This window comes from Sturnira hondurensis, unplaced genomic scaffold, assembly GCF_014824575.4.
Source record: "Sturnira hondurensis isolate 20B ecotype Veracruz unplaced genomic scaffold, ASM1482457v3 Scaffold0021778, whole genome shotgun sequence".
Taxonomy (NCBI): Eukaryota; Metazoa; Chordata; class Mammalia; order Chiroptera; family Phyllostomidae; genus Sturnira; species Sturnira hondurensis.
The window spans coordinates 301,579-327,142 of record NW_028094409.1 but is presented as its reverse complement, the minus strand read 5'-3'; the positions used below and the strand labels follow the sequence as shown (position 1 = coordinate 327,142).

Genomic DNA, 25,564 nt, shown 5'->3' with positions numbered 1-25,564 from the left:
CCCACCTTTTGCTAATACTTAATCTTGCTTACCAGACCAATGGAGTATCTAATCCTGTTCTTTGTTTTTTTAAGAACAAATCTCAGGAACAAACAGGACAGCCTTTACCTCCCTGTCTGGGTATAGCCATTTCAGGCTGGGCCTGAGATTTTCTGGGGCAATTGGGACTGTCTGGCCCCTGAACAGGGCTCCCAGATGGCAGTCCCTCTTCACCCTCCCATTCTATGGGTGCGATGACCAGGCTTGATTCTAGGCCTAATTTAGGGGATTCTTTCCTGCTTTGTAGTTTCAGAGGAGGCAGAAGCACCCCAGTATTCCAGATCTTAATAGACAAGTATCTGCCCTCCACTCCTGTATGCAGTACATCTGGATACATCTGGTGCAAAGCTTGTGTGCCTAAAAGCCCAACCCTGCTTTGTACAGAGGCAGGACAGACCCAGGCAAGGGAGAGGTTCAACCAAGGCCACACAGTTTGGTATAGGTATTGTTAAGGAGAAGTCCAAGGGGTTTATGATTTAGGAGGAGTGTTTAAGCTTAGTTTGGACAAGATTCTGCTTGTTGCTGGGAAAGCCCAGAGGGCAGGTTGGCTGTGGGCACCCAAGAGAGTAATGGGTGGCCTCAGACTCCTACCCACCTGGGCCTGTACACCCTCCATCCTCTCAATCTGAGGAAGGGTCAAAGGATGGGAAAAGTGGAATCTCCTTCCTTGGAGAAAGGAGTTTGGCTTAGGCTGTATAGGAGGGTTCCTAGAGCATGTAAAACTGAGCAAGTCCTTTGTTTCCCCATCTCTAAATCAGGAGAATGGGTGCTCACAATTAAACTCCCAGGAACCCAGAAGAACAGGTGCTGGTTTTGAAGAACCAAAACCTACCTTTGGGCTAGTGTCCCTCATGTGGAGATGGATCAAGGCCCCCCCCCCCCTTATTTCCCAGGACTCCAGAGAGGAGAGGCATGCTGCAGGCTCTATGGGCAAAACTCCCAGTGGGAAGCAGAAGCTAGGACTCTGGAGAAGCTGGGGTATCAGTGAAAGGAATTGGACAATCAAGCTAAACAACACAAAAAGTTCTAAATGGCAACCCTGGTGTGGAGATAGTAACAAGAAAGACAGGAGCTGGGAGAGAGGCAAGATAAGGTAGGTATGTTAAGTTCATACCACCTTAACCATTTTTAAATGTACAGTTCAATAGTGTTAAGTATGTTCACATTGTTGTGCAACCAATCTCCAGAAGTTTTTCATCTTGCAAAACTGAAACTTTACCTGTTAAACACTAACTCTCTATTTCTCCCTATCTCCAGCCCTGGAAACCACCATTTGACTTTATATCTCTATGAATTTGGTTAGATATTTCATATAAGTGAATCATACATTATTTGTCTTTTTGTGTCTGGTTTATTTTAGTGAGCATACTGTTCTCAGGATTTATCCATATTGTAGCTTATGTCGGAGTTCCTTCCTTTTTTTTTTTAATCCTCACTCCAAGATATGTTTTCATTGATTTTTTTTTAGAGAGAGAAACATCACTGTAAGAGAGAAACACTATTATTTGCCTCCTGTATGCACCCTGACCGTGGATTGAACCTGCAAATGTATGTCCTGACTGGGAATTGAACCCACAACGTTTTGGTGTATGGGATGACATTGCAATCAACTGAGACACCTGGCCAAGGCAGAATTTCCATCCTTTTTAGGGCTGAATATTATTCCGTTATAAGGATAGACCACATTTTCTTTATCCATTCATCCCTCATTGGACACTTGGGGTACTTCTACCTTTTGGCTATTGTGACTAATGCTGCTGTGAACATAGGTGAACAGATAACTCTTTGAGACCCTCCTTTCAGTTCTATTGGGTATATATCTAGAAGTATACACCCAATTGTATTGTATGATTAAGGAATTGCTTGATCATATGGTAATTCTATGTTTAATTTTTTGAGAAACTACCATAATGTTTTCCACAGCTGTATGATCCACAGCTGTATGATCTTACATTACTACCAGCAGTGGACAAGGTTTCCACTTTCTCCACATCCTCACCATTTGTTTTGATCTGGTTTCCCTTTTATAGTAGCCAACCTAATAGGTGTGAAAGAGAATATTTTGTTTTTTAAGTCCACATTTTTTAAAAAATTTTATTTACTTATTTATCTTTAGAGGGGAAGGAGAGAGGGAGAGAAACATCAATGTATGGTTGCCTTTCATGCGTTCCCTGCTGGGAACTGGCCTGCAACCCAGGCACGTGCCCTGACTGGGAATCGAACCGTGATCCTCTGGTTCGCAGGCCTGTGCTCAATCCACTGAGCTACGCCAGCCAGGGCATAAGTCCACATTTTAAAAGTGGGAGGTTTCACACACACAAAAAGTTTATAATTTCTATATAAAAAATTCTGAGAGGTATTTCAGATGACAGCCTCATGTGGGACCACTGTCGTGCTAAGGCATACTATCTATGCCTTTCTAAATGGCCCAAGCCTTTCCCCTTGCCTCTAGAGAGGGGACTTTAAACATTTCATAAGGTGCTTCTGACACAGTCTGAAAAAATGGGAAGCTCTTGCCATACTAAACCACGTGCTGCCTGGCAACAATCAGCAAGACTGGATAGTTACTGTCCCAATTCAGGTGGAGTCTGTGTCTTCCAGATGGCCAGACTGCACTGTCTGGCCTGGTACCTTTGCACCTCTGAGTTTGAAACCCTGGTCTAGTCTCTTCTCACCCTCATCACACACACACACACACACACACACACACACAATGGGGAACTATGATGTCTTTGTCAACTCATCTAGGCTGAACTACATTTTCCAGAACTCCCACACTTTGTTTCTTGTTTGTGTGGGCTACAAGGCAGATACTTGCCAGATTTGGAAGGAAGCAACCATTTTTGTTGCTGATCTGCTGATGTACCTTCCTGGTATAAAGCAGCACCTAGGCAGTTAGTCTTTTTTACTCCTCAACCAATTGTGTGCATGGTTAGCTCTGTAATGAAGGGCCTCAGCTTCTGCAGAATACCCTCATCACTGAGGTATTCAGAGACAGCCATAACAGTCAATCCTAGGGTTCCAGTTTTTGCTAGTGAGTTTCAGCCTGCTCATGATCTTCACCTCCTGACTGAGCACCTCAAGCTCCAGCATCAGTCACAGAGATTCGGCTTTACAGAAATTGCTTATTCAGTCCCACAATTGTGCAGGGCAGTTCCCTGTAGCAATCAAATACTACATAGGTGTATGCCTATATCACTTCTGGTTCTGCTTCTCCATTGAACTCCAACTGATAATGGGAACCTAAAGCTCCGCTAACTATTCCTGCCTCATGATCTCTCAGTTTTCTCACTGCTTTTACCATTCCCCAAACTCAGGAGCTTTTTCCAATCCTGGGGACCTGTGCTAGTGCTACTCCAGCCTGGAGTGTCCCTGCCCAGAAGTTGCTGATTTATTGTCCTCCTGCTGCACATGGCTAAGCTCCTCCAGGACAGGCAGCAAGTCTGATAAATCTGCAAGTGTCACTGCCTTCATTTTTCAAGTGTTAGTTGCCCCAATAGCAGTTGCTACCTCATGACTGGTGGAGCTGCCTCTGGCCACATCATCCAAGGTCTGATACCTGGGACATTGAGATTTCTGTACCCTCGTGCTCATTGCTCAGACCTTCCAACAGGTCTTGTGCTCAGCACTAAGCCCTGCCATGGTAGAGGAAGAGTTTCAGCTAGGTTGGTCCATAACAGTCAATTGGATGAATTGCTGAAGCTGCACAGCCTGGAAAGAGGCTTTTCTAGTACCGGCAGAGCTGCCCTCCAGCCACAAAGTTGGATCTAGGGACCCAGAAAGTAGACCTTAGGAGGTTCAGTGAGAGGTGGGGTAACAGGAGGACAGAGCACTACATCTAGGGGTATGCAAAGGTTGGGGGCAGGAAAACCTTGGCCAGAGGCAGTGTGTTCAGACCCTCTCTGGTTAGCAGATGAGTAAAAGAAATCTTTATTGGCTCTACTTATAGATGAAGAAACTGAAGTTTGGGGAGAACAGTCCCCAGACCAGAAGACCATAGGGAAGATAGGCCGAGAACACTGACCTCAGCCTCCAGGACCTGGTCCTATTAGACTTACCTCCCTGATGCAGTGGATGCTGAAAGGTGCACCTGAGCCATTGCTACATATCTTGTCCTTTGTCTCCTCACTGCACTTGAGTCACCTCTCCCACAAAGCCCACCTCCTGGCCTTGCAGTATAATGTGCCTTCAATGTTCATCTAGACTTGAGGCTCCGTGAAACCAACTCCAAGAGTAGGTAAATGGTGTATCCTGGATGCCCCAGCTCCATACAGGAGGTGAGTGTGGTGTCAAGGCAGAAAATAAGCCTCCCACTGTCAGCACCCACACCAGTAAGATGAATTTTTGAACTCTTCACTGGGGATGTCATGAAGCTAAGATGAGTGAGGCCTGTGCATCCTTCCTTAGAGTGCCTGGCACACACTGAATGTTCACATGGGGCTGATTGTGGCCATCCATCTTTCAATTTAGGGTGCGTATCAGACATGTAGGCTCCACCCACAGAGTTTCAGCTCTGCTGAAATGAGCAAGCTGCAAAGAGAGGAGGGGAGGGGCCTGTGAGTACAGAGTGGGACACTGAAGGGTGGTTTCAGGGGAAAAGCAATCTGAAGAGATGAAAAGGTCCAGGATATGAGCATGGGAAGGTAAAGTGAGTCAAAGAAATGAGAGACAGATTGCAAGTAACTGAAACTCAATTCAAACTAGCTTATTTAAAAAGCAGTGTATCAGCTGACATGGCACAGGTCTAAACTCGCCTCAGGCATGGTTGGATCTAGAGGTTCCATTCATATTCTCAGGCTTCTGTCTCTCTGTTTTTCAGTTCCAATGTTCTCTGTCTTGGATCCTTTTTCAGGTGGGCTCTCCCTATATGTTGATAACAAAAGCCACTGTTAACTCTGGCTACATGTACTACCCTTTGTGATCCCAAGAGAAAAGAACAGTCTCAGTAGTTCCAGGAAAAGACCCAGGACTTTCAGTGAACCCACTGGGGCCATGAACCCATTTCTGACCCAGTCATTGTGGCAAGGGTTATTAACTGCATATTTGGGTCATGCAACCATCCGCAGGACTGAAGGGATCATACTCCCAGAACCATGTGGCCTGGAGTAGGATAGGCTGAGTCTCCAGAGAAAAATTAAAATGTTCTTTATTATCAGAATGGGAGACCTACCCCAAGGGCTGGTCCAGTGTATGCTCCAGTGCTCCTGGAGGAGGCAGCTCTTAGGGGGGAGTAGACAGCAAGCCAGGGGCCCAGATGATCAGAGGAACAGAGGTGGAGACAGGGTAGAGTACCACCACATCATCAAAGAGGGAAGTCACTGGGAGAACAGGGAAGTGTGTGCAGCAAAGGGAGAATTTTGGTAGGAAATATGGAAAGGCAGTAAGGAACAAGGATGACCTGAAGGACATTTGGGGTGTCCTAGTGCTCATGGGATGTTCTCAAAGGAGACAGTCACCAGGGTGGGAGGTTTTGGTTAAGTAATGCTCCAAGATGAAACTGTGAATTGCTAGGCAGGAAACAGTATGCAGTGCAAGTGTCAGGCCCCTACAGAACACCTTCACAACCCTCTCTGAACCTTAGGGCCACCTGGGAATTGGTCAGAAAGCCAAATTCCAGGCCCCAGACCCAGATTCCAAGTTGGACAATTGCAGTGAGCCCAATAAGCATCTAGGCTGGATTTCTGGTTTAGGGAAAGAGAGTAGAATCTGAGGGATCATTTAATTTATCAGGAGCACTATGCCTCAGAATCCTGGGTAGGCTGAGGCCTCTAGCTGCTGTCCTACTTACTGGCTCTGCAGCCAGTATGGATGGGACAAGGCCCTAGACTAGCTCAATAGGACATGAGCTGGCAGGGTGGTGTGAGGCTGTCAGTCCTGGCCCACTTCTCTCTGTGTCTCCAACTCTTTCCTGGATGTCCACAGTTCCTCAGAACCAAAACATCCACAGCCAAGTCTAGCATCACATCTCCTTTGCCCTAATGACTACTCCCTACAGCCACACTCAGGTCAGGATTCCATCTTGCACTCTGAACTGCCTAGAGAGCAATGATGTGCTCAGTAATTCATCTTTGACGGGAAAATCAGGTAGGGCAGGCACCTGTATTTGTTTTGCCCACTGTTGTGTCCTCGGCCCCACACAGAACAAGACAGGTGAGACATTGGCAGTTCCTGGCTCTGCAGTTCCCTAAGGCAGGTGGCAGTTCCCTCTGGACTGGAGCCTCCAGAGGAATATGAAGAGACCAGAAGAGAAGTGGAGTGGCCACTTGCCCTTGTAGGGTCTGTGGGGTGGTAAGTGGTTGAGGTTTGCCCTGTGACCCCACCTTGTGAACCAGGGAAGAATAGTAACTGACACTCTAGTGTGAGGGATACAAACGAAAGAAAGGCCACAGGCCCTTCTCCAGTGGTACTCCCTCCCTTCCCCAATCTATTGCCTTTCCCCTCTTACTGTAGTCTATGTAGAAGGTCAAAAGATTCCCTGAATCTCTCACCTAACCCTAGCTCAGGCCTGCCCAACTTGGTACATGTACTACCCACTGTTCTAGAACATGCCCTAAATTTTACAATTGTTTAACACCCATTTTATAGGATTGACTTTTCAGAATAGGTCTGTCAGAAATATGTCAGAATAGGCTTCATCCTGCTGCCCAACTCTAGGAAAAATTCCATATGTTGGACACCAGAGTGTCTCAGGGCTGAGGAACATTCTCAATTCATCCAGAAACCCTCCTGTCCTGTCTGCAATCCAGATTAGCCAAAAGGATCCATCAGGCCACACCTCAAGTTGTGAGTGGTGAACCAGAGTCCGGGACCTCCATATCTCCATTATCCCTGTCATATCAACAATAAGTAACCCAGAATTCAGAAAAACTTCCATAAAAGCCCAAAAGGTGTCCTTTTAAGGGCTGAGGGGCCCTTACCAGTAAACCCTGAAAAAAAACACCACTTCCCCTACCCCAAGACTGAGACCATTGTTGGGAACTGAACAAGGCTATCTCCAGCATCTTTTCATGTGTTCACAGGACATGGGTCTGAACACCCTTCCAGGAAGAACCAGCAGAAGACTCTTGGGACCCACCACCCCACCCAAGATGTGCACCAGCTGGGCCCATCCCTAGTCCGCTCAGAAGAAAATGAGAGCAGTTCAAAGGTTTGAACAATTTATTGTGCCCCACAAATACCGACGGGATGAAGGGGAAACCTACGCAGTACCGCACAACTGTTGCGCACCCCAAGGCTGGAGAGTGGGGAACGGGAAAGGAAGGCCGGCGGTTTTGGCCGCTGGCACCTAGGGGCGGGTAACCATAGCGACAGCCGTTGCCAAGGGTGAAGAGCCAATGGGGCGTCGTCAGGACAGTTTCAAAATATGAAGCAAACACAAAAACAAAAGAAATACTACCACGACGGGCGGGGGATGGGACGAAAGAAGGGGCCCTGGGCCCCTTGCTACACTCAGAGCAGGCGCGGCGGCCAGGGCCAGGGCCAGGGTAAGCGTATAAAAACTACATACACTTGGGAGACAAAAACCAAACGCCCGCCCAATTAGACCTGTGCGCTCACTTGCGGCCTTTTGGTACTTTAGGGACGCTGGGCTTTGCAGCCTTCTTCACTTTGCCTCCAGCTGCCGCAGCCTTCTTTGCCTTGCTGCTTTTGTGCTTCTTAGAGGCGGTGCCCTTCTTGTGGGATCGCTTCTCGGGCTTCTGGTCCGAGCGCTGGGGACCCACCACGCTCGGGGCCGCCTTCTTGCCTTTGTGTACGGCTGTAGTTGAGAGCATGGTGGCCCCTGAGGCTCCGCGCCGCTCGCCGCCGCCGCCTTCGACCTTCTTGCGGTTGAGCTTAAAGGAGCCGTTGGCGCCGGTGCCCTTCACCTGCAGGAGCGTGTCGTTCTGAACCAGTGCCTTGATGGAGTACTTCAGGTAGGTGCGCCCATTCTGTTGGTCGAACCACGCCACCTTCTTGGCCTCAGTGTAGATCTTCGCCAGCGAGGAGCCGTTGCGCTCGCCCAGCCTGCGAATAGTCTCCACCACCAGCTGACTATACTTGCCCGGCTGGTTTTTCTTCTTGTTCTTCCTCTTCTTGGAGGGGGACAGCGCCACCGAGCTGCTAACCCTGGCCGCCTTCTTGGCCGTCCCCTCAGCGGTTGTCAGCGGCAGGGCCTCTTCGAGCTCCACAGACATGGTAGCCAGCGGATTGGTGGCAGGCCGGACGCAGAAGCCCGGTGGCCGCGCCGGGAAGAGGAAAGTGAGAGGCCGAGGGGAGGCCTGGGGGCTGGGGGCGCGCGGCGGCTCCAGGCGGGAGCGGCCGCGGCGGGGCCTGGAGCCTGGCGGCAGGGCTGGGGAGGGGGCCGGGCCTCAGCCGGAGCGTAAGGAAGAAACCAGGCCAGGAGCGGGCCACAGCAGAGAAGCCTCCCAAGGGAGCAGCCGCCACTGCTAACACTACACCAGCAACAGCTCTCTGGGCGTGCACACTTCGCTGTACAGAGAAAGAGGGCGCCTTTGCTTCCCTTTTATGGCTCTGCAGCGGACCACGTTGAGAACAACAACAGCCTGGTCCGGAGCCAGCTCCAACTTGTGCTTTTTGGAACCCCTTCCCTGGCCACTGGCTTCTGGGACCTCGCCTCACCGGCCTCACTGCTCTCGAATCCGTGCTCCCTAGGCAAAGTCCAAGCCCCAGTGGCAGTGAAGAGGCGGTCTGTTCCTGAGAATAGACAGGCATTGGGGAACGGAGGGGTGCACCTTAGGTTGAAGAACGCGAGGCTTTAGAGACGAATAGTGTAGGCCCCGGGGGAGGCCACACAGCTCTGAGCTTCGAAGCCCCAAGTCAAGAGTGCACCACGGGCACCTAAAGTCTGACCGCTTCCAGGGAACTCTGGCCTGTCCACAGGAACAGCTTTAATCTGTCCAAACAAACACAGGGCACGCCCTCACGTGGTCGGCTGGGGCACAGTGACGTAGCTAGGACTTCTTCCAAAGGAACCTCCGCCCACGTCCAGGCACGAAACCGCGGTACTGAAGCGCAGTGCCTCCCTGGGAAGATTTTCTTCTCGACCCCCAACCCCTGCTTCTAATGATCCAAGTACCTTACTTTGCGGGTAGCCCCCTCAAGCCAAATGGCGGATCCTGGGTGGAGCTGAGTGGGGGTGTGTAAGGCTGCAGGGGAGTTGCTTTTAGTTCCTGGCCACACCCCTCCCCCCTTTCTAGGGAGGGAAATTCAGAGTAGGTCCTGGAGACCTAGTGCATGTGAGCTTTGCTGCACCTAGTATTGCGGGTCCGAAAGAGGCGCATGCCTCTCAGTCTTAAAGCCAAAGCAGCTTCCACTTTGGGAAAGCTGAGACCATGGGGAGGGACTGGGGAGAAAAGCTGACACCTTTGGAGTAAGTGATTTAAGGCCCTGGACCACGGCAGAAGTGTAAACAAGAAACAGTCCTCTGAGCCCTGCCAGGGCGTGGCTCAGTGAATTGAACAGGTGCCTATGAACCAAAGGGTCACTGATTCAATTCCCAGCAGGGCACATGCCTGGGTTGCTGGGCCAGGACTCCTAGTAGGGGGCATGTGAAAAGCAACCACACTGATGTTTCTCTCCCTCTTTTAAAAAAAGGAAAACAGTCCTCTGAGACCCAAGCATGGAGGAGGAGGGGTGGATAGGATTCCAGAGTGCAAAGAGCTGGAGGCTGTGGGGTCCCTAAAAGGTAGGAGCATGTTCTGGGGCCTTCTGCCCCATCAGACTCCTCTAAGTGGGTGTGGTGGTGCCCTCTTGTTGACTCTCACCCTTTCATAGTGCTTGCACAGACCCCATTTGCCCTTGGAAGAGCTAATGAATAAACCCCAGGAGAACCTGGCCCAGGAGAGGCTGGTAAAGGTGGAACTGCATGGGTTTTTTGAGGGGTAGTGGTGATTCGGAAGCATGGGTCCAAGAAAGGGCTTCTGCTGCCCAAGGCAGTGAGAACACACCATAGAAAAGATAGATAGTAGCCTAGGTCTCTGCAAAGAAGGCCAATCCTCTCTCACAGAAATGAGGAAGCTCTAAGTGGAACTTTCTGCCAGGGTTTCTGAAATTGAGCTGAGCCCTGGAGGTGGCACTGGAAAGTGGGAAGGGTTTCTGCAGATACGGAACTGCTTGAGCAAATACCTTGAATTCTGAAATGCAAGGAGTGTGCTGGCTGGAATTTGGGATCCAGGATCCACGGAGGATGAGAAAGAAGAGACAAGATGAAGATGCCATGACCCATGGATAAGTTTCTGCCTAGGAGCAGGAGCCTTTCAAGAATGAGCAGAGGGCACAATGGGGAGGTGCATGATGATCCTCTCCAGGTGGACCAGAGTACCTAGAGATAGGATGCAAACAGGGACACCCAGAAGGGAGCTGGCCTGAGGAAACCAGGTGGAGAGGAGGTGGCCAAATAACTGGATGAGAGGGGTTTCAGCTTAGGTCTGTGAAAGGTCCACAGGAGACCAAAAGGTAATGCCCCTGATGGAATCCCAGTGTGTGCAGCAAGGGCACCTCCCAGACTGACATTTGTGCCACCATCAACAGAGAGAAGAACACCGGAAATGTGAATCTGGAACTGGTGGCAACAGCATGCTGGGTGAGGGGAAAAAAGGGAGGATATGAGAATGGCAGAAAAGGGAAGCTGCTCCACTGGAGTCAGAGGAACAATAGTCAAAGAGGAAGGAAGAAATCAGGTGTGGCTAGTGTCACAGAAGGAAAGGAGGAAAGAGTTTCAAGAAGGAAGGGCTGATATGTCACAGTGCAGACCACTCAGAAAATGCATTGATCATCAGCATGGACAGATTCAGCAGAGCTGAGGAGACTGGTATTTCTTTCTTTTTTAAACCTAAATTACTTCCAGGATTTAAAAATTTTCAGATCAAAATGCAGTTCAACCCTGGCTGGTGTGGCTCAGTGGATTGAGCTCAGGCCTGAGAACCAAAGAGTCACCTGTTGAATTCCCAGTCAGTGCACATGCCTGCATTGCAGGCCAGGACCCCAGTAGGGGACGTGCGAGAGGCAACCACACATTGATGTTTCTCTCCCTCTCTTTCTGCCCCCATCCCCTCTCTATAAAAATAAATAAAATCTTTTAAAAATGCAGTTCAGATTTCCCTTAAAAATCTGATGACCTGGGTCGGGTAGAGAAGGGGCGGGGCCTCCTCTAGGTGAGTCAGACTCCCAGAACCTGGTCAGTGAGGGGGTACAGCCATTGTGGGGCAGAGGGAAGGTTCTGGAGTTCTGTGGGAGATCTGGCTATAACTGGAGGAGAGAAGAAATCAGTGGAGGAAGGCAGTGTGGCCCAGGTCGTGGGGAAGGATACAAAAGACACTGTTCAGAGTCCATGCCAGCCCTGGTAGATACCTTGGTGTGCCAGTAGAGGGGGTACTTTTGCCAAAAGTGGGTTTACTGTCTGTGTATCAGGGAAGTAATCAGACAATGGGAAGGTTGCCTTTAAGCTGCAAATATGTGTTTTGAAGCCCTAAATGGGGACAATGGTTAGAGGCCTTGGCCCCACACCCTGAAGCAGAGCAGTAAGCTGAAGGGCCTTCGGGCCTGATAAGCGTCAGAGGAGTTGCTGTTGAGGTTGAGAGGATGCAAAATGTAGGGATTGGATAGAATGGAGTTCCAGGAGGTCTGGCTTGGAGGGAGCCTCATGGCTCCTCCTGCCCTGGTAGGAGTGGAGGGTAAAGGACATGTTGGGCCCCAGCACTCAAGAGGCACTGGGAAAGGCACCTGGAAAAAATAATCCAACCACCCCCTCTTCTCACACCTGATGGTGTCCAACTGCTCACAGCCTAGGCTTAGGACACCAACAAAAAAAGCCCCCCAAAGTGTTTTAATATAATAGGCATTTTTAAAAGAATGGACTTAGTAGTCATTATGGAAGAAACCAGGCTCTGCAGGACTTTACACAGCACCGATACTGTTTTTACTTGGAATCACATTAAGGGGGATAGAGGGTCTGTGCCTCAGTCTCCAGCTGCCACAGGCCACATCTGCATTATTTAGTCTCAAGAGAGGGCTTCATTCCAGGGTGCTCAGTTAAGAATACCCAAACTAGAGATGGGACCTGAAATGCTGAAAGAGTTGTGGACAATTAGAGATTTGAACTTGTCATCTTGAACGTGAACAGTTATTCATCTCCAGAAAAAAAAATAGCCATCTTCCTCTGTTGGTTTTACAAGAACTGTAAAATTAGTTTGACTGGGTACTGTGGTGGCACTGGAGAAAAGGGAGGTAGCCCAGCCTGGGCCCAATCCTGAATGAATGAGATGAGATTCAAACCCAGCTCCAGCTTGGTACTCTTACACTTGTCACAGCACTAACCTACACAGGTCCTAACTCAAAGTGTCTGTGTGCTGGACCCCACTAGGCCAGCTGGCAGAGCAGGCCAGGATTGTGTCACAGTATTGTGACACCTTCAAAAAGCTTAGTAGAAAGCCTATTGTGATCTTTATAAGGCTCATGAATTTATTTCATACAGTTATTGCTTGTCCAGTCTTGTGGATCCTGAAATTCTCCACTGGTCAAGAATGAGTGAATACTAACTTGGGAATTTTCTACTGAGATGGGGTTCTCAACCTCAAACCAGACTCTGTTCCCTAACTGCCATTATCTTAGGAGAGCTGGAAGAATTGGGACATTATGGCTACATTGGGTAGGGAGTAGCAAAGGGACTTGCCACTTCAGGCAGCTGCCAGTCACCTAGTCCATACTACCATCATCTTATCCTGGCTGGTCCCCTATTTCCTCTGCCTGCCTTTCCTCCAATTCACCCCAGTCCTTTCTCCACTTAGACACAGCCTAAGTAGCCTTTAAAAAGTGAACCAGAACCTGTGGCTTTTCTGCTAAAAACTGTGTTCCTTTATTTCCCTCTAATCAGGTAATAATTCTTGAATGAGGTGGCCCTTGAAGAACACTTTGGAACTATTGAGGCATTGAATGGTAAGGAATCTCAGACATGTCTTATCGTCTGTCCTGTCTGCCCACCCCCACTTCATATGGAGAAGCTGAGGTCCAGTAAAGAGGAAAGCATTTGGATTATACTCCAATCCAAATCCCGATCCAGTGAGAATTAGACTTGCCCCACCAGACTCCCCTGTCTGTCCACTTAGCCGGGTGTGGGGAGGGTAAAGCAAGGCCAAGAAGAAGCCACAGACTGGGAATAAGCATTCAGCTCTTTGCCTCCCTTGTCTGGATGCTTCTAGAAGACAACCATTGGAAGTCTGTCCAGATCAGGCCCCAGAACCACGCCTCACTGGGAACAGCCCAGGGAGCTGTATAGCCTCAAGAACAGTTGTGAGGAGGAACTGAGTACTCTTCTGACATCTAAACTACATTTTAGGCCTGCCCATTTTGTGCAATGTGCACCCAGAAGATTGAGAAAGTCTCAAAGTCGATCTCTTTGTGCCAGATATTCAAAGAGTCTAAGGTTTTCTCAAAACCCTCATTGGATCCTGCCTGCTCCCTGCTAAAACACTTGGGTGGCTTCCCATCACACATAATAAAACACAAACGTCTCCCAACAACTCAGAAGGCTTGACAAGGTCTGGGCCTTGCCAACCTTATTTGTGCTCCTACCCCACCCCTCTTTGCTGCCTGCCTTTCTGTCCACGCTTGCTGAGTACAACCCCACCATGGTGCCTTTGTGCTGCTGTTCCCGCTCTTTGTAGACCCACAAATCCCATCCTTTGTTGCCAATCAAGTTAACATCACTTCACCTCTTTAAGGAAGCCCTCCCTAAATACCCCATCTGCAGTAGGATTGCCTCTCATCTTTCAACATCACTTTTCCATGTTTTTCTTCATAGCACTTAAAATTACTCAGAGTTTTTACACTTTTCCTAGTTTCTCTATCCCACCCAAAGGTCAGCTTCTGTTTTATGTATCACCAAATCCTCTGTACCTGGCATATAGGAGATGTTCAATAAACATGTTTGAATAAATGAAATATGAAGGACCTTCATGGAGTACAGAGATTTGTCATGATCTTTTTAAATGCCCAGTGTATTGAACTGGGTATCTGGAGACCCAGGAGGTGAGGACCAAGACAGCATCTTCCCCTACACCTCTTACCTGATATTTTAGGATTGAGGGTGAGCAGTTCACCCTAGTTGAGGACTGAGTGTTCACAAAGGAGATGACTTGTTCTATCTTCCCATTCCCGCTGTAAGCTACCCTCCAGAGGAACAGGTGTTCTGCGATGGGTGAGTGCCTTCTGGGAAATGCCTGTTTGAAGGGTGGCTTGAAATAAATGTTGACAGAACATGTATGCCGGGTGTGATATGAGCAAGTGCTTTGTGTCTGGAGACCTGAACTGGTTCTCAGGAAGGACGAAATCCTCAATCCTAGGGTTAAAAACAACCCATGATTATATTCAGTAACAACCAAGGCCGAATCAATCTTTTTGGAGGCCTCCGGGGACATAATGAAAAAGATCCTTGATATACATATGAAAGATGTTTAGGGCTGACTCCTAAAGATTCTGGACCCCTTAAAGGATGGTTCTCTACTTTAGGAAGAAGTGGTAGCAGGTTCCCAGTTATCACCATTTTTAGCTCTAGAGCCTCGAGAGTGGGAAGGCTAGTCCCCTAATTAGCCGTTTCAATGGTGTGCCTACACATTGCTCAATTCAGTGCTCCTGGGCAAGAGGAAAGCGCGGCCCTTCCAGGTGTTTGGCTTGTCCCAGACCGGGCACGGGACCCGCTTTTCTGTATGACGCTTTTCTCCACTCCACTGGCTGGCGCCTTTCCATCTCCCTAGCCACATCCACACCACCCCCTCCTCGAAGGTCAGACCCCGAGATGATAGACCCCAGTGCCAACACAGGCTGCGCAAGTGCCCGCAAGGACGCCTCCTAGGTCACTAGGTTCAGCTGGAATTCCGTGAGCCAATTAAGTGTTGGGCTCAAGACCCTTCCTCAAAGACTCAGCCTCGGCCTAGCCCCGCCTCTCATCTCCACGGAGACCAGCACGCCTGTTGGCCGCCTCCCAAGTGCGAGGACGGCTTACATGCCCACCAGAGTTGTGCGACTCTCCGGAGGGATACTCGACTCGTGGCCTGGCACCTGCAAAATTTGCCAGATCCTAAAAACCACCGGAGACGCTTATTAACATGCACACTCCCAGACAACATTCTTTAAGGAGTCAGTCTACAGTGAGGAGCGTGGGATTCTGTACATTAACAAGGTGGTAACTAGGTAGGGCTCGAAAAGCCTAGAGTTGGGATTCTTTGGTATTTTTCACTAGTGTCCAGGACTTGCATTAGAGATTTTCTCCAGGAAGGTTCTCTGCCTGAGACCTTGGCTAGTTTCCCTGGGGTGGGGACTGCCTCCCTATCCCGGTAAATTCTGGCCAGGCCATCACAGCTCTGCAAAGCTGTCTTTGAGCTCCACCTGGGAGTCTAAAATTACAGTCTAGTACCACGCAGTCCCTCTCATCTCAGGATAGGCCACATCTAAGTTTGCTGGTCACCTCACAAGACTCCCTGCACAGATTTTTAAAAAATATATTTTAAAGAGAGGGGAAGGGAAGAGGAGGGTGAGAGAAACATCAATGTGTGATTGCCTCTCATGCACCCCCATTCAGGGACCTGGCCCAGAACCCAGGCATGTGCCCTGACTGGAAATCCAACTGGCCATCCTTTGGTTCGCAGGCCCGAGCTCAATACACTGAGCTACACCTACCAGGGCTGCACATATTTTCAGATGTCCATAGTTACAACAGAGGAGCCAATCGGTTAAAAATATAAAGGGGCAGACTGACCTGAAGGCATACTTCCAGGGTGATCTGGCCAAGTGAAAGCTGGTGCATAGCTGACCTGCCTGGTCCAGAGCCAACTAACAGCTGGCTTCCAGAATGACCTTGTAACTGGTACCCGTGACCATTCCTGATGCCACCTTCAAGGCCTGTGCAGTCGGACTGTCAGGTCCTGTGGTTATACTGGACGCTGGGGACTGGAGTTCCCCAGAGCTGTCTGATCTTAACACCACAAGAGACATATTCACAGGTAGAACTACCAGACTCCAAACCTCAGTAGTTTTCTTGTGCATGCTGCCTGTAGCTGTCTGGAATGCTTCTCCAATTGTGTCCCAGGAAACAACAAAAAAATACTTATTTTTATATATCCCAGAGTCCACAAACTTGTGGGGGCAACCCACAAGGAGAAAACTACGGCCAACCCCAGCTGTGCCAAGCAGAAAGTAGGCCCAGGGATGCAAACTTTCTCTAGAGAAGTAGACAGTGTTTCTAAATATGTAACCCCTTGTTTTTTTAAACATTGGAGCACTCGAAGTTCAGATTAAAAAAAAAATTGCAAGTAAAACGTCTGCAGCTCTGGGTTGGCCCATAGCCTGCCTGCCTATTAACCCTGGACTTGAGTGAAGATTCAACCATGATTGACCATGACCTTACCAAACTTAAACTCATGTGCAGACTCCCAGACACCCTTCTCTGCATATGGTTGGTGCCACAAAGATCCCTCCATGTTACTGGGGCTGTCTGCTCCACGTCTATGAGACTCCACCTTATTCAGCTGCCTTACACGGTTCTCCTTCATGAAGGCCAGGAAACCTACTGCTCACTGAAGAGTATAAGTTGGTTGAAGATTCTTTACCAAACTGATTTGGGAACCCAACCTGGAAGAATACCCCAGGAAGAAAGGGAGCTGGCCTGAGGCCTCTGTGTCTGGGCCTCTCACCACTACAGGACACTCAGCATTGTGAGACTGACTGACTTCCAGGGAGCTCTTTTCTCCTTTTAACTTTCCACCCCAGGCTTTAAAACTAACTTCCTCCCAGGCCCCTCCTAGCACTGCTGAACCTAGAGATCAGAAAAGCAAGCAGCAATACAGGAATCTGGCAGTGCAGTTCCAGGCAACTTCCACAGGTCTGGTTCATTCCCAGTCCTGACATTCTCCAACTCAGTGCCAAAAAGCTAGAACTAGTTCTAGCGCCACATTTTTTGCCTGGTTTATGTGCCAACCTGCCTTTGTCTATCACCCAGCATGACACTCAGGTGCACCATTGGTCAGCTCAGAGGCTGCATTGTTCCAGGGAGTTCTTGGCTCCTCCAAATCCAGGTTTGGCTTCCCAAAGAAATATCATAGCCACAATTCCCTCCAGTAACCAGACTCATGTGCACACCTTTAAGGAGCATGTGAGAAGCAGTTCTGCAGGCTTCCCATCTTGATTTTTAAAAAGGGATTTATTTCTTCTGTTAACGGAGTATGATGTTTGCTGTGGGGGGTCTCATACATGGCCTTGAATATGTTGAAGAAGCTTACTTGTATTGCAGTAGAAGTTTCAGCGTTTTTATCACACAAGAATGTTGAATTTTTTTCTGATTGACACACAAGTTGGGTTTTTTTCCTCCTTTGTTTATTAAGACACAGGAGCCAGGCAGTTTAAGTTTTAAATGACGTGGGATCTCAATTACTGATCATTACAGGGAATTCAGGAATTAGATAACTGATGCATTTTCTTCCAATTTTGTAAGAGCAACTAGAAAACTGGATTTTTAAGAAAAGATTTTATTTCTTTTTAGAGAGGGGAAGGGAGAGAAGAGGAGACCAGGGACCAAACCAACCACCAAGGCATGTGCTCTTGACAGGAATAGAACCAGTGACCTTTGCACCTTGCGGGATGACAACCAACTGAGCCACACAAGTCAGGGCAGAAAACTTAATTTTGTGTGGTATCTTCCAAATTTAAATATTGGTTGGATGTGTGTAGGGTAAGTAGGTCAAAACTGTGTGCAGGATTACAACAGTGGTGGTGATGGGGAGGGTTAGAATACGTTTGATATGTTTAATTTTTTTAAAGGCCAAATCTTCTGTGTCTTACAACACAACAATGGGCCTCACACATAACTGTAGTTTAAAATACTTAGGGAAATATTTTTACACCAGGTCAACTCTGGCTGCACATTAGAAGCTCCTGGAGAAGTTTTACATGAGCCTCCACCAGTGCTGTGAAGTTGTCAACTGAGTTGGATTCCAGGCTCTCAGTGATTCTCATATACAGCCAAAGCTTGAGAGAAAGGAACTTTCTCCCCCAGCCAACTTTCAGCAACTGTTTTCTCCTCTTTACAGAGGAAAGTTTGTACTTTAACAACTTTTTGGAGAATTAAAACGAGCCAGGAAATGGAAAACCCAGCAAGAAGGCAGCTTTAAGAAAGAAAAGTTAAAATTCAATGTCAGACATGGAAGCAAATATGTAGATAGGTATGTTAAGGGCTGAACCATGTCCCCTCCCAAATTCCTGCATTGAAGCCCTTAAACCTCAGTAACTCAGAATTGGGACTGTATTTGGTGCTAGACTCTTTAAAAGTATAATTAAGTTAAAATGGAGTCACATGTGTGGGCCCTAAACTGGACCCTTCATTGCTTGTGGCTGGTACCACAAATATCCTTCATAAGACTAGATTAGATACACCTGAAATTAATATTATACAACTGTAACTGAAAAATTAAAATTAGGGAAAAAATTAGGATTGATGTATGGAAAAAGGATCATGTGAAGACATGAAGAGTATGTCCATCTACAAGATAGGTCCTAAAAGGAACCAATTCTGTCAACACCTTGATCTCAGACTTCTATCCTCCAAAACTGTGAAAAAAAATTCTTTTAAGCCATCAGTTTTTGGTATTTGTAAGAGCAGTCCTAGCAACTAAGAGCCAGTGAAAAGGAACAGGATGGTATCTAGAGGTGCTAATAGTGGGGGACACAGGAAAATGCCTCTAGAAGGCCACATCATGGTCAGGTTCAGAGGTGGTTTCACAATCAAGTTCAACATGTGACACTGATCATCAAAATCAAGATGAAGTTAAAAGTGAGAGTAAATATCAGAGTCACTGTTAAGGTCAATTTTAAGGATAAGATCATTTAATAGTTGGAGTGGGTCAAAGTATAAATGATGTTCTGTGACCAAAGGAAGGGTCAATGCAAGGGTTCAAGGTCAAAATGGGTCATAACAGCAGGATCAGTATGATTGTAATATTTCAAGGTCAAACTGAGAAAGGTCAGGATGATTATCAGTGTCAAGGTGAGTATCTACAGCAGAGTCAAGGTCAGGTTCAAAATGAAAGCAAATTGTGATCATATTCAGGGTCTGAATCAGACTCAAATTCAAGAAAAACAAATTCAAAGTCAGCATGGCTTAAGGTAAGATTGTTAGTGTAAGGAAAAGGGTCATGATGAGAATTAAGGCCAGGTTCAAAGTCAAGTCAAAACTTAGGAACATAGTTAATAGTCAGGATGCTGTTTAGCATCAGCATGAGATCAAATGTCTTGAACAGGGCTAAGGATTAGGCCCAGGATGAAAGTTGTTTTATGTTCAAAGCAGCTCAAAATCAGGTGTATCATTAGTGACAGAATGGCAGATTCAAGATCAAGGATAAGTTTAGAAATAATATAACCAGGAGAATGATCAGGGTATTTCAGGTTGAGGTTAAAGGTCATGGAAAGTATCAGTGTCAAGTGTTCAGTGTCACAGTCAAGGTCAGTTTCGAGAACAAGTTAAAAATGAGGACATAATGTTAGGCATGATGATTAGGAGAAGAACAAGGGTACAAATTAGGGCATGGTCCAGGGTCGGGGTGATTTTCAGTGTGCAAGTTTCAAGATCAATGAAATAATATTAAAAGTCAAGGTCAAAATCAAATTAAAAACATGGTAGACACAGAACATTACTGGATCGAGGTCAGATTCCATGTTAACATCAAAGCTAATCCTAAATCACTTCAAGTGGATAATGGTCAGGATAGCCAGTACCTGAAGAACAAGATTGGAGTCAAAAAGTTCAAGGTTAAATACAGTGACTCAGCATGAAACACTGGCAGGATGGAGTCAGAATAAGGACTGATTTAAAGGCCAACTTCAAGATAATCAAGTCCAAGGGTTCAAGATAATCAAATCCAAGGGTAAGTTCAGCATTGACCTTAGTTAACATGCCAGCATCAGGTTAAAGGTCAATTTTAAGGTGAAGTCCAACTTTATTCCAAGGTTGTAATAAACATTTGTGTGACATATATGGTCAAATTCAGGTCAAGTTCAAAATTAGGGCAATTCCCACCAGTAGATGAGTGAACAAAATACCCGGGGTACATTTACACAATGGAATACTATGCAGTCATAAAAGAGAAAGAACTCCTACCTTTTGTGACAGCACCGATGGACCTGGAAATTATTATGCTAACTACAATAAGCCAGTCAGATAAAGACAAATACCATATATTCTCACTTATATGTAGAATCTTTTTTTTGTATACATGATTTTTTAAATTTTTTTAAAAATTTAATTCTTCTTCAAGTACAGTTTTCTGTCTTGTATTCCCAGCCCTGCCCCCCTCCCAGTGCCCTCCACCTCCCTCCCATTTCCGCCCCCCTCCTTAGTTATTGTCCACGTGTCCTTTATACTTGTTCATGTGAGTCCTTCCCCTTTTCCCCTGTGATTCTCTCCCCTCTGGACCCTGTCAGCACATTCTGTATTTCAGTGTCTTTGGTTACATTTTGCATGCTTGTTTGTTTTGTTGTTTAGATTCCTGTTAATGGTGATATATGGTATTTGTCTTTCACCACCTGGCTTATTTCGCTCAGCGTAATGCTTTCCAGTTCCATCCATGATGTTGCAAAGGGTAGGAGCTCCTTCTTCCTTTCTGCAGCATAGAATTCCATTGTGTAGCCCTGGCTGGTGTGGCTTGGTGGATTGAGCGCGGGCCTGCAAACCACACAGTCGCGGTTCGATTCCCAGTTAGGGCACATGCCTGGGTTGCGGGCCAGTTCCCAGCAGGGGACTCACGAGAAGCAACCATACATTGATGTTTCTCTCCTTCTCTCCTTCCTTTCCTCTCTAAAGATAAATAAATAAAAATCTTAAGAAAAAAAGGTTAAAAAAAAAGAATTCCATTGTGTAAATGTACCCTAGTTTTTTGATCCAGTCATTGACTGATGGGCATCTAGGTTGCTTCCAACTCTTGGCTATTGTTGTATGTAGAATCTAATGAACAAAATGAACTGACATACAAAACTGCAACAAGAGACATGGGTACATGCAACAGACAACTGTCAGGGGACAGGGAGAAGGCAGGGCTGGATGAAAGGATTAACTGAAGAACAGAGATACATAACCCATAGACACAGACAATAATGTGGTGATGGCCAAAGAGAAGGTGGGAGATGGGAGTGAGGGCTGAGTAGAGGTAGGCAAAGGAGGGTGGGAATGAGAACATCTGTGTCAATAATAAAAATAAAATTAAAAAAAGGGCAACTCATGATGAGCATGATATTCACAGTGAAAGGGCTAAGATCAAGGTCAGTTTCATAAGATGAAGTTAAAAGTCATTTCAAAGTCATGGTAAGTCAAGATCAGGTTCATGGTAAAGATCCAGCTTCAGGTAAAGTACAAGATCAACTTAAAAATAGCATGAGCTCTGACCTGTGTTGCTTAGTAGGCTGGGTGTCATCCTGCAAAGCAAAAGGTCATCAGTTTGATTCTCGTCCAGGGCACATGCCTGGGCGAGTCCTTGGTGGGGGAGCATATGGGAGGCAGCTGAGTGATGTTTCTCACATCATTTTCTCCTTCTCTCGTATGCCCTCCCTTTCCCTCTCTCTAAAGACAGATAAAATATTTAAAAATGATAAAAATATCATGAGCCCTGGATGGTGTGGCTCAGTGGAGTGAGCACTGTCCTGCAAACCAAAAGGCTGCTGGTTTGATTCCTGGTCAGGGCACATGCCTGGGCTGCAGGCCAGGTCCCCAGCTGGAGGCGTGTAAGAGGCAACTGATCAATGTATCTCTCACATACTTTTCTCTTTCTCCCTCCCTCCCCCTTTCCAAAATAAACAAACAAACAAACAAAGAAAATCTTTTAAAAAGAGAAAGAAATAGCATGAGACATGGTCATAATCAAAATGAAGGTCAGTTTCAGGGTCAAGTTCAAAGTCAGACATGGTCAGAATGAGAATTTCAAGGTCATTTCAAGGCCAGGAAGTGTGAGTTCCAGGATGACCTTCATGATAATGAAGGTAAGAGGTTGACCATCACAGTCAAGTTCCATGTTCAAAGACACACTAGGGACAAAATCATGGGTCTTTAGAGTGTTTCTGGCTGAGGATCAGAGTATGGGTTAGGATTAATGAAACAAGATAAACGTAAACTCAGCAATATACATTCACCTCAACAGCAAGCACTTACTAAGAGTTTAAGCCTATTAGAATGAGAATAATTAATGGTAATGAAAAGAATCCATACTAGTGTCAGCAGGCTCAGTCTTACTCATTCAATTTATGTTAACTTCTCAATTTATGTAACTTCTCAAAGTGGATACAGGCAAGTGCTACATACATTCATCTTTAAGGTACACTCTTAGAGTAGAGTGAATTAGCACGAATGTAATTAGTGCTATTGGAAAATATAATTACTAATGCAAACAGGCTCAGCCTCAGACATTCTTGTCAAAGGTGAAACATTATATAGGTGATTATTAACTAACATGAACATGATCAACATATTAATTTTTAAGGTACCATCTTACTTAGAGTTAGGAGAAATTAGGATCAATTTGGAAAGAAGTTTGGGTAAGAACTATTCTTGTTAAGGTAAAAGATCTGTATTCAGAAAATTGTAAGATACTGAAGAAAAAAACTGAGAAAGATCAAAATAACTGGAAACACTTATTCCTATCCAGTGTCCATGGATAGGAAGAATGAACAGAATTAAAATCAATGGAATATCTCACAGAACTAAAACAAATATTCCAAAAATTTACATGAGATCACAAAAAGCCATGAGTAACTTCAGCAATCTTGAGAAGAAAGAACAAAATTGGAAGTATCACATCACCTTGATATCGAGCTATACTACAAGGCAAAAGTAATTAGAATAGCATGGTACTGGCATAAAGACATACACAGGCCAATGGGAAAAACCCACTCCTTTATGGTCAATTAATATTTGACAAATGAGGCAAGAACATACAATGGGGTAAAGACAGTCTATTCAATAAATGGTGTTGAGAAAAGTGGACAGATATGTACAAAAAAATGTACTGAGCTGGCCAAAAAGTCCATTTAGTTTTTACAAATGAACACATTTAGAGGTGTAAGATAAAAGATACATTTTTTCATTTTCACCAATGATTTTATTGCTTTGGATATTCTGAGCCTGTCTGCTGTCTCCTGCACAGTAGAATGCTGACTATTCTTCAATGTCATGATTTCATTGCTATCAACTTCACCTGTCTACCCAACTGTGAAGCATCATCCAGAGAGAAATTTCCAGTACGAAACTTCACAAATTGCTTTTGACATGTTTGATCAGACACAGCACCTTTTCCATATGCTGCACAAATCTTTTTCTTGCACTTCAGCTGAAATTTTTCCTTTCTTGAAATATTAAAGCATAATATGCCAAAAATGTTCTTTCATCTTCGATATTAAAGTAGTTGCAAAAAAATTCACCAATTTGAAGATGGAAGTGTAGGTAGACATACTGTGCCTCCTCCCACAACCAAAATAAGGACAGCAACCATTTAAAAACAAAAAACCAACCATTTCTCACAGAAAATTGAACTGTATGGAAGTCCAACAACCAAGGAGTTAAAGTAGACACATTCATCAAGACCGGTAGGAGGGGCGGAGTCAGGGAGCCTGGATAGAGAGGACTTGGTGGGTTCACCTGGGCTCCCAAGGCAGAAGCCCGTGGACCCAGGTGGTAGATTGGAGAGGGACACGGTGCATCTGATCCCACATTTGAGCACAGATAAACCAGGTAAAACTGGGGAGACAGACTGCGTAACCCAGGATCCCAGAGTGGGGAAATAAAGCCTCAAAACACCAATTAGAAACACCTGTGGGAAGTTGCGGTGCTGGGAGAGACTCCCAGCCTCACAGGAGAATTCATTGGAGAGACCCACAGGCTCCTAGAATATTCACAAACCCAACCACATGGGAATCAGCACCAGAAGGGCCCAGTTTGCTTGGCGGAAGCAGCAGAAGTGACTGAAATCCAGCAGAGCCCCGACAAGTGCCATTGTTCCCTCAGACCCCTGCCCCCAGCAACTGGGTTGCCCCACCCAGGTGAAAACCTAAGGCTCCACCCCTCACTACAAAACAAGATAAAAAAAATAAGAAAAAAAGGAGGCCAAAATGGAAGAACAGATGAAAGCTCCAGAAACAATACAACTAAGTGACGAAGAGACAGCCAACCTATCAGATGCACAGTTCAAAGCACTGCTGATCGGGATACTCACAGAATTGGCTGAATTTGGTCACAAATTAGATGAAAAAAATCAAGACTACACTAAGTGAAATGAAGGAAAATGCACACGGATCCAATAGTAATGGAAAGGAAACTGGGACTAAAATCAAGGGAGTGGACCAGAAGGAAGGAAAAAACGACCAAACAAAAGGATGAAGAAACAAAAATTCAAAAAACTAAGGAGAGATTTAGGAACTTCCAGGACATCTTTAAACGTTCCAACATCCCAATTATAGGGGTACAGAAAGAGAAGAGGAAGAGCAACAAGTGGCAAAGTTATCTGAACAAATAATAAAGGAGAACTTCCCCAATCTGGCAAAGGAAACAGACTTCCAGGAAGTCCAGGAAGCTCAGAGAGTCCCAAAGAAGGTGAACCCAAGGAGGAACACACCAAGGCACATCATAATTACATTACCCAAGATTAAAATGAAGGAGAGAATTCTAGAAGCAGCAAGAGATAAGCAGGCAGTTACCTACAAAGGAGTGTCCATCAGACTGTCAGCTGATTTCTCAAAAGAGACCTTACAGGCAAGAAGGGTCTGGAAAGAAGTTTTCCAACTCATGAAAGGCAAGGACCTACACCCAAGACTGCTCTATCCAGCAAAGGTTTCATTTAGAATGGAAAGGCAGATAAAGTGCTTGGCCCAGACAAGGTCAAGTTGAAGGAGTTCATCATCACCAAACCCTTATTATATAAAATGTTAAAAGGGCTTATCTAAGAAAAAGAAGATGAAAAACATGTATAGTAAAATGACAGCAAACTCACAATTATTAACAACCACGCCTAAAACAAAAACAAACTAAGCAAACAACTAGAACAGGAAGAGAACTACAGAAATAGAGATTACATGGAGTGTTATCAACAGGGGAGTGGGAGGAGAAGAGAGGGGGAAAAGGTACAGAGAATAAGTAGCATAGATGGTAGGTAGAAAATACACAGGGGAGAATAACAGTATGGGAAATGTAGAAGCTAAAGAACTTAGGACACATGGACATTAACTAAAGGTGGGGAATGTGGGTAGGAGGGGGTGTGGAAGGTGGAGGGGAGTGAAAGGGGGAAAATGGGACAACTGTAATAGCATAATCAATAAACTATATTAAAAATAATTATCCTGGCTGGTGTAGCTCAGTGGATTGAGTGCGGGCCTGCAAACCAGATGATCGCAGTTAGATTCCCAGTCAGGGCACATGCCTGGGTTGCAGGCTAGTTCCTGGCTGGGGACACACCAGAGGCAACCATACATTGATATTTCTCGCCCTCTCTCCTTTCCTTCCCCTCTA

At 46.2% G+C, this 25,564-nt stretch overlaps 1 protein-coding gene across 1 annotated transcript; it reads right to left on the bottom strand.

The window, feature by feature from the left end:
- Positions 1-7,182: 7,182 nt before the first annotated feature.
- On the bottom strand, positions 7,183-8,780 carry H1-10 (H1.10 linker histone). The gene has a single exon (XM_037033737.1). It carries the CDS (start codon positions 8,211-8,213, stop codon positions 7,593-7,595), a length of 621 nt encoding a protein of 206 aa, XP_036889632.1. The 5' UTR covers positions 8,214-8,780; the 3' UTR covers positions 7,183-7,592.
- Positions 8,781-25,564: the final 16,784 nt, after the last annotated feature.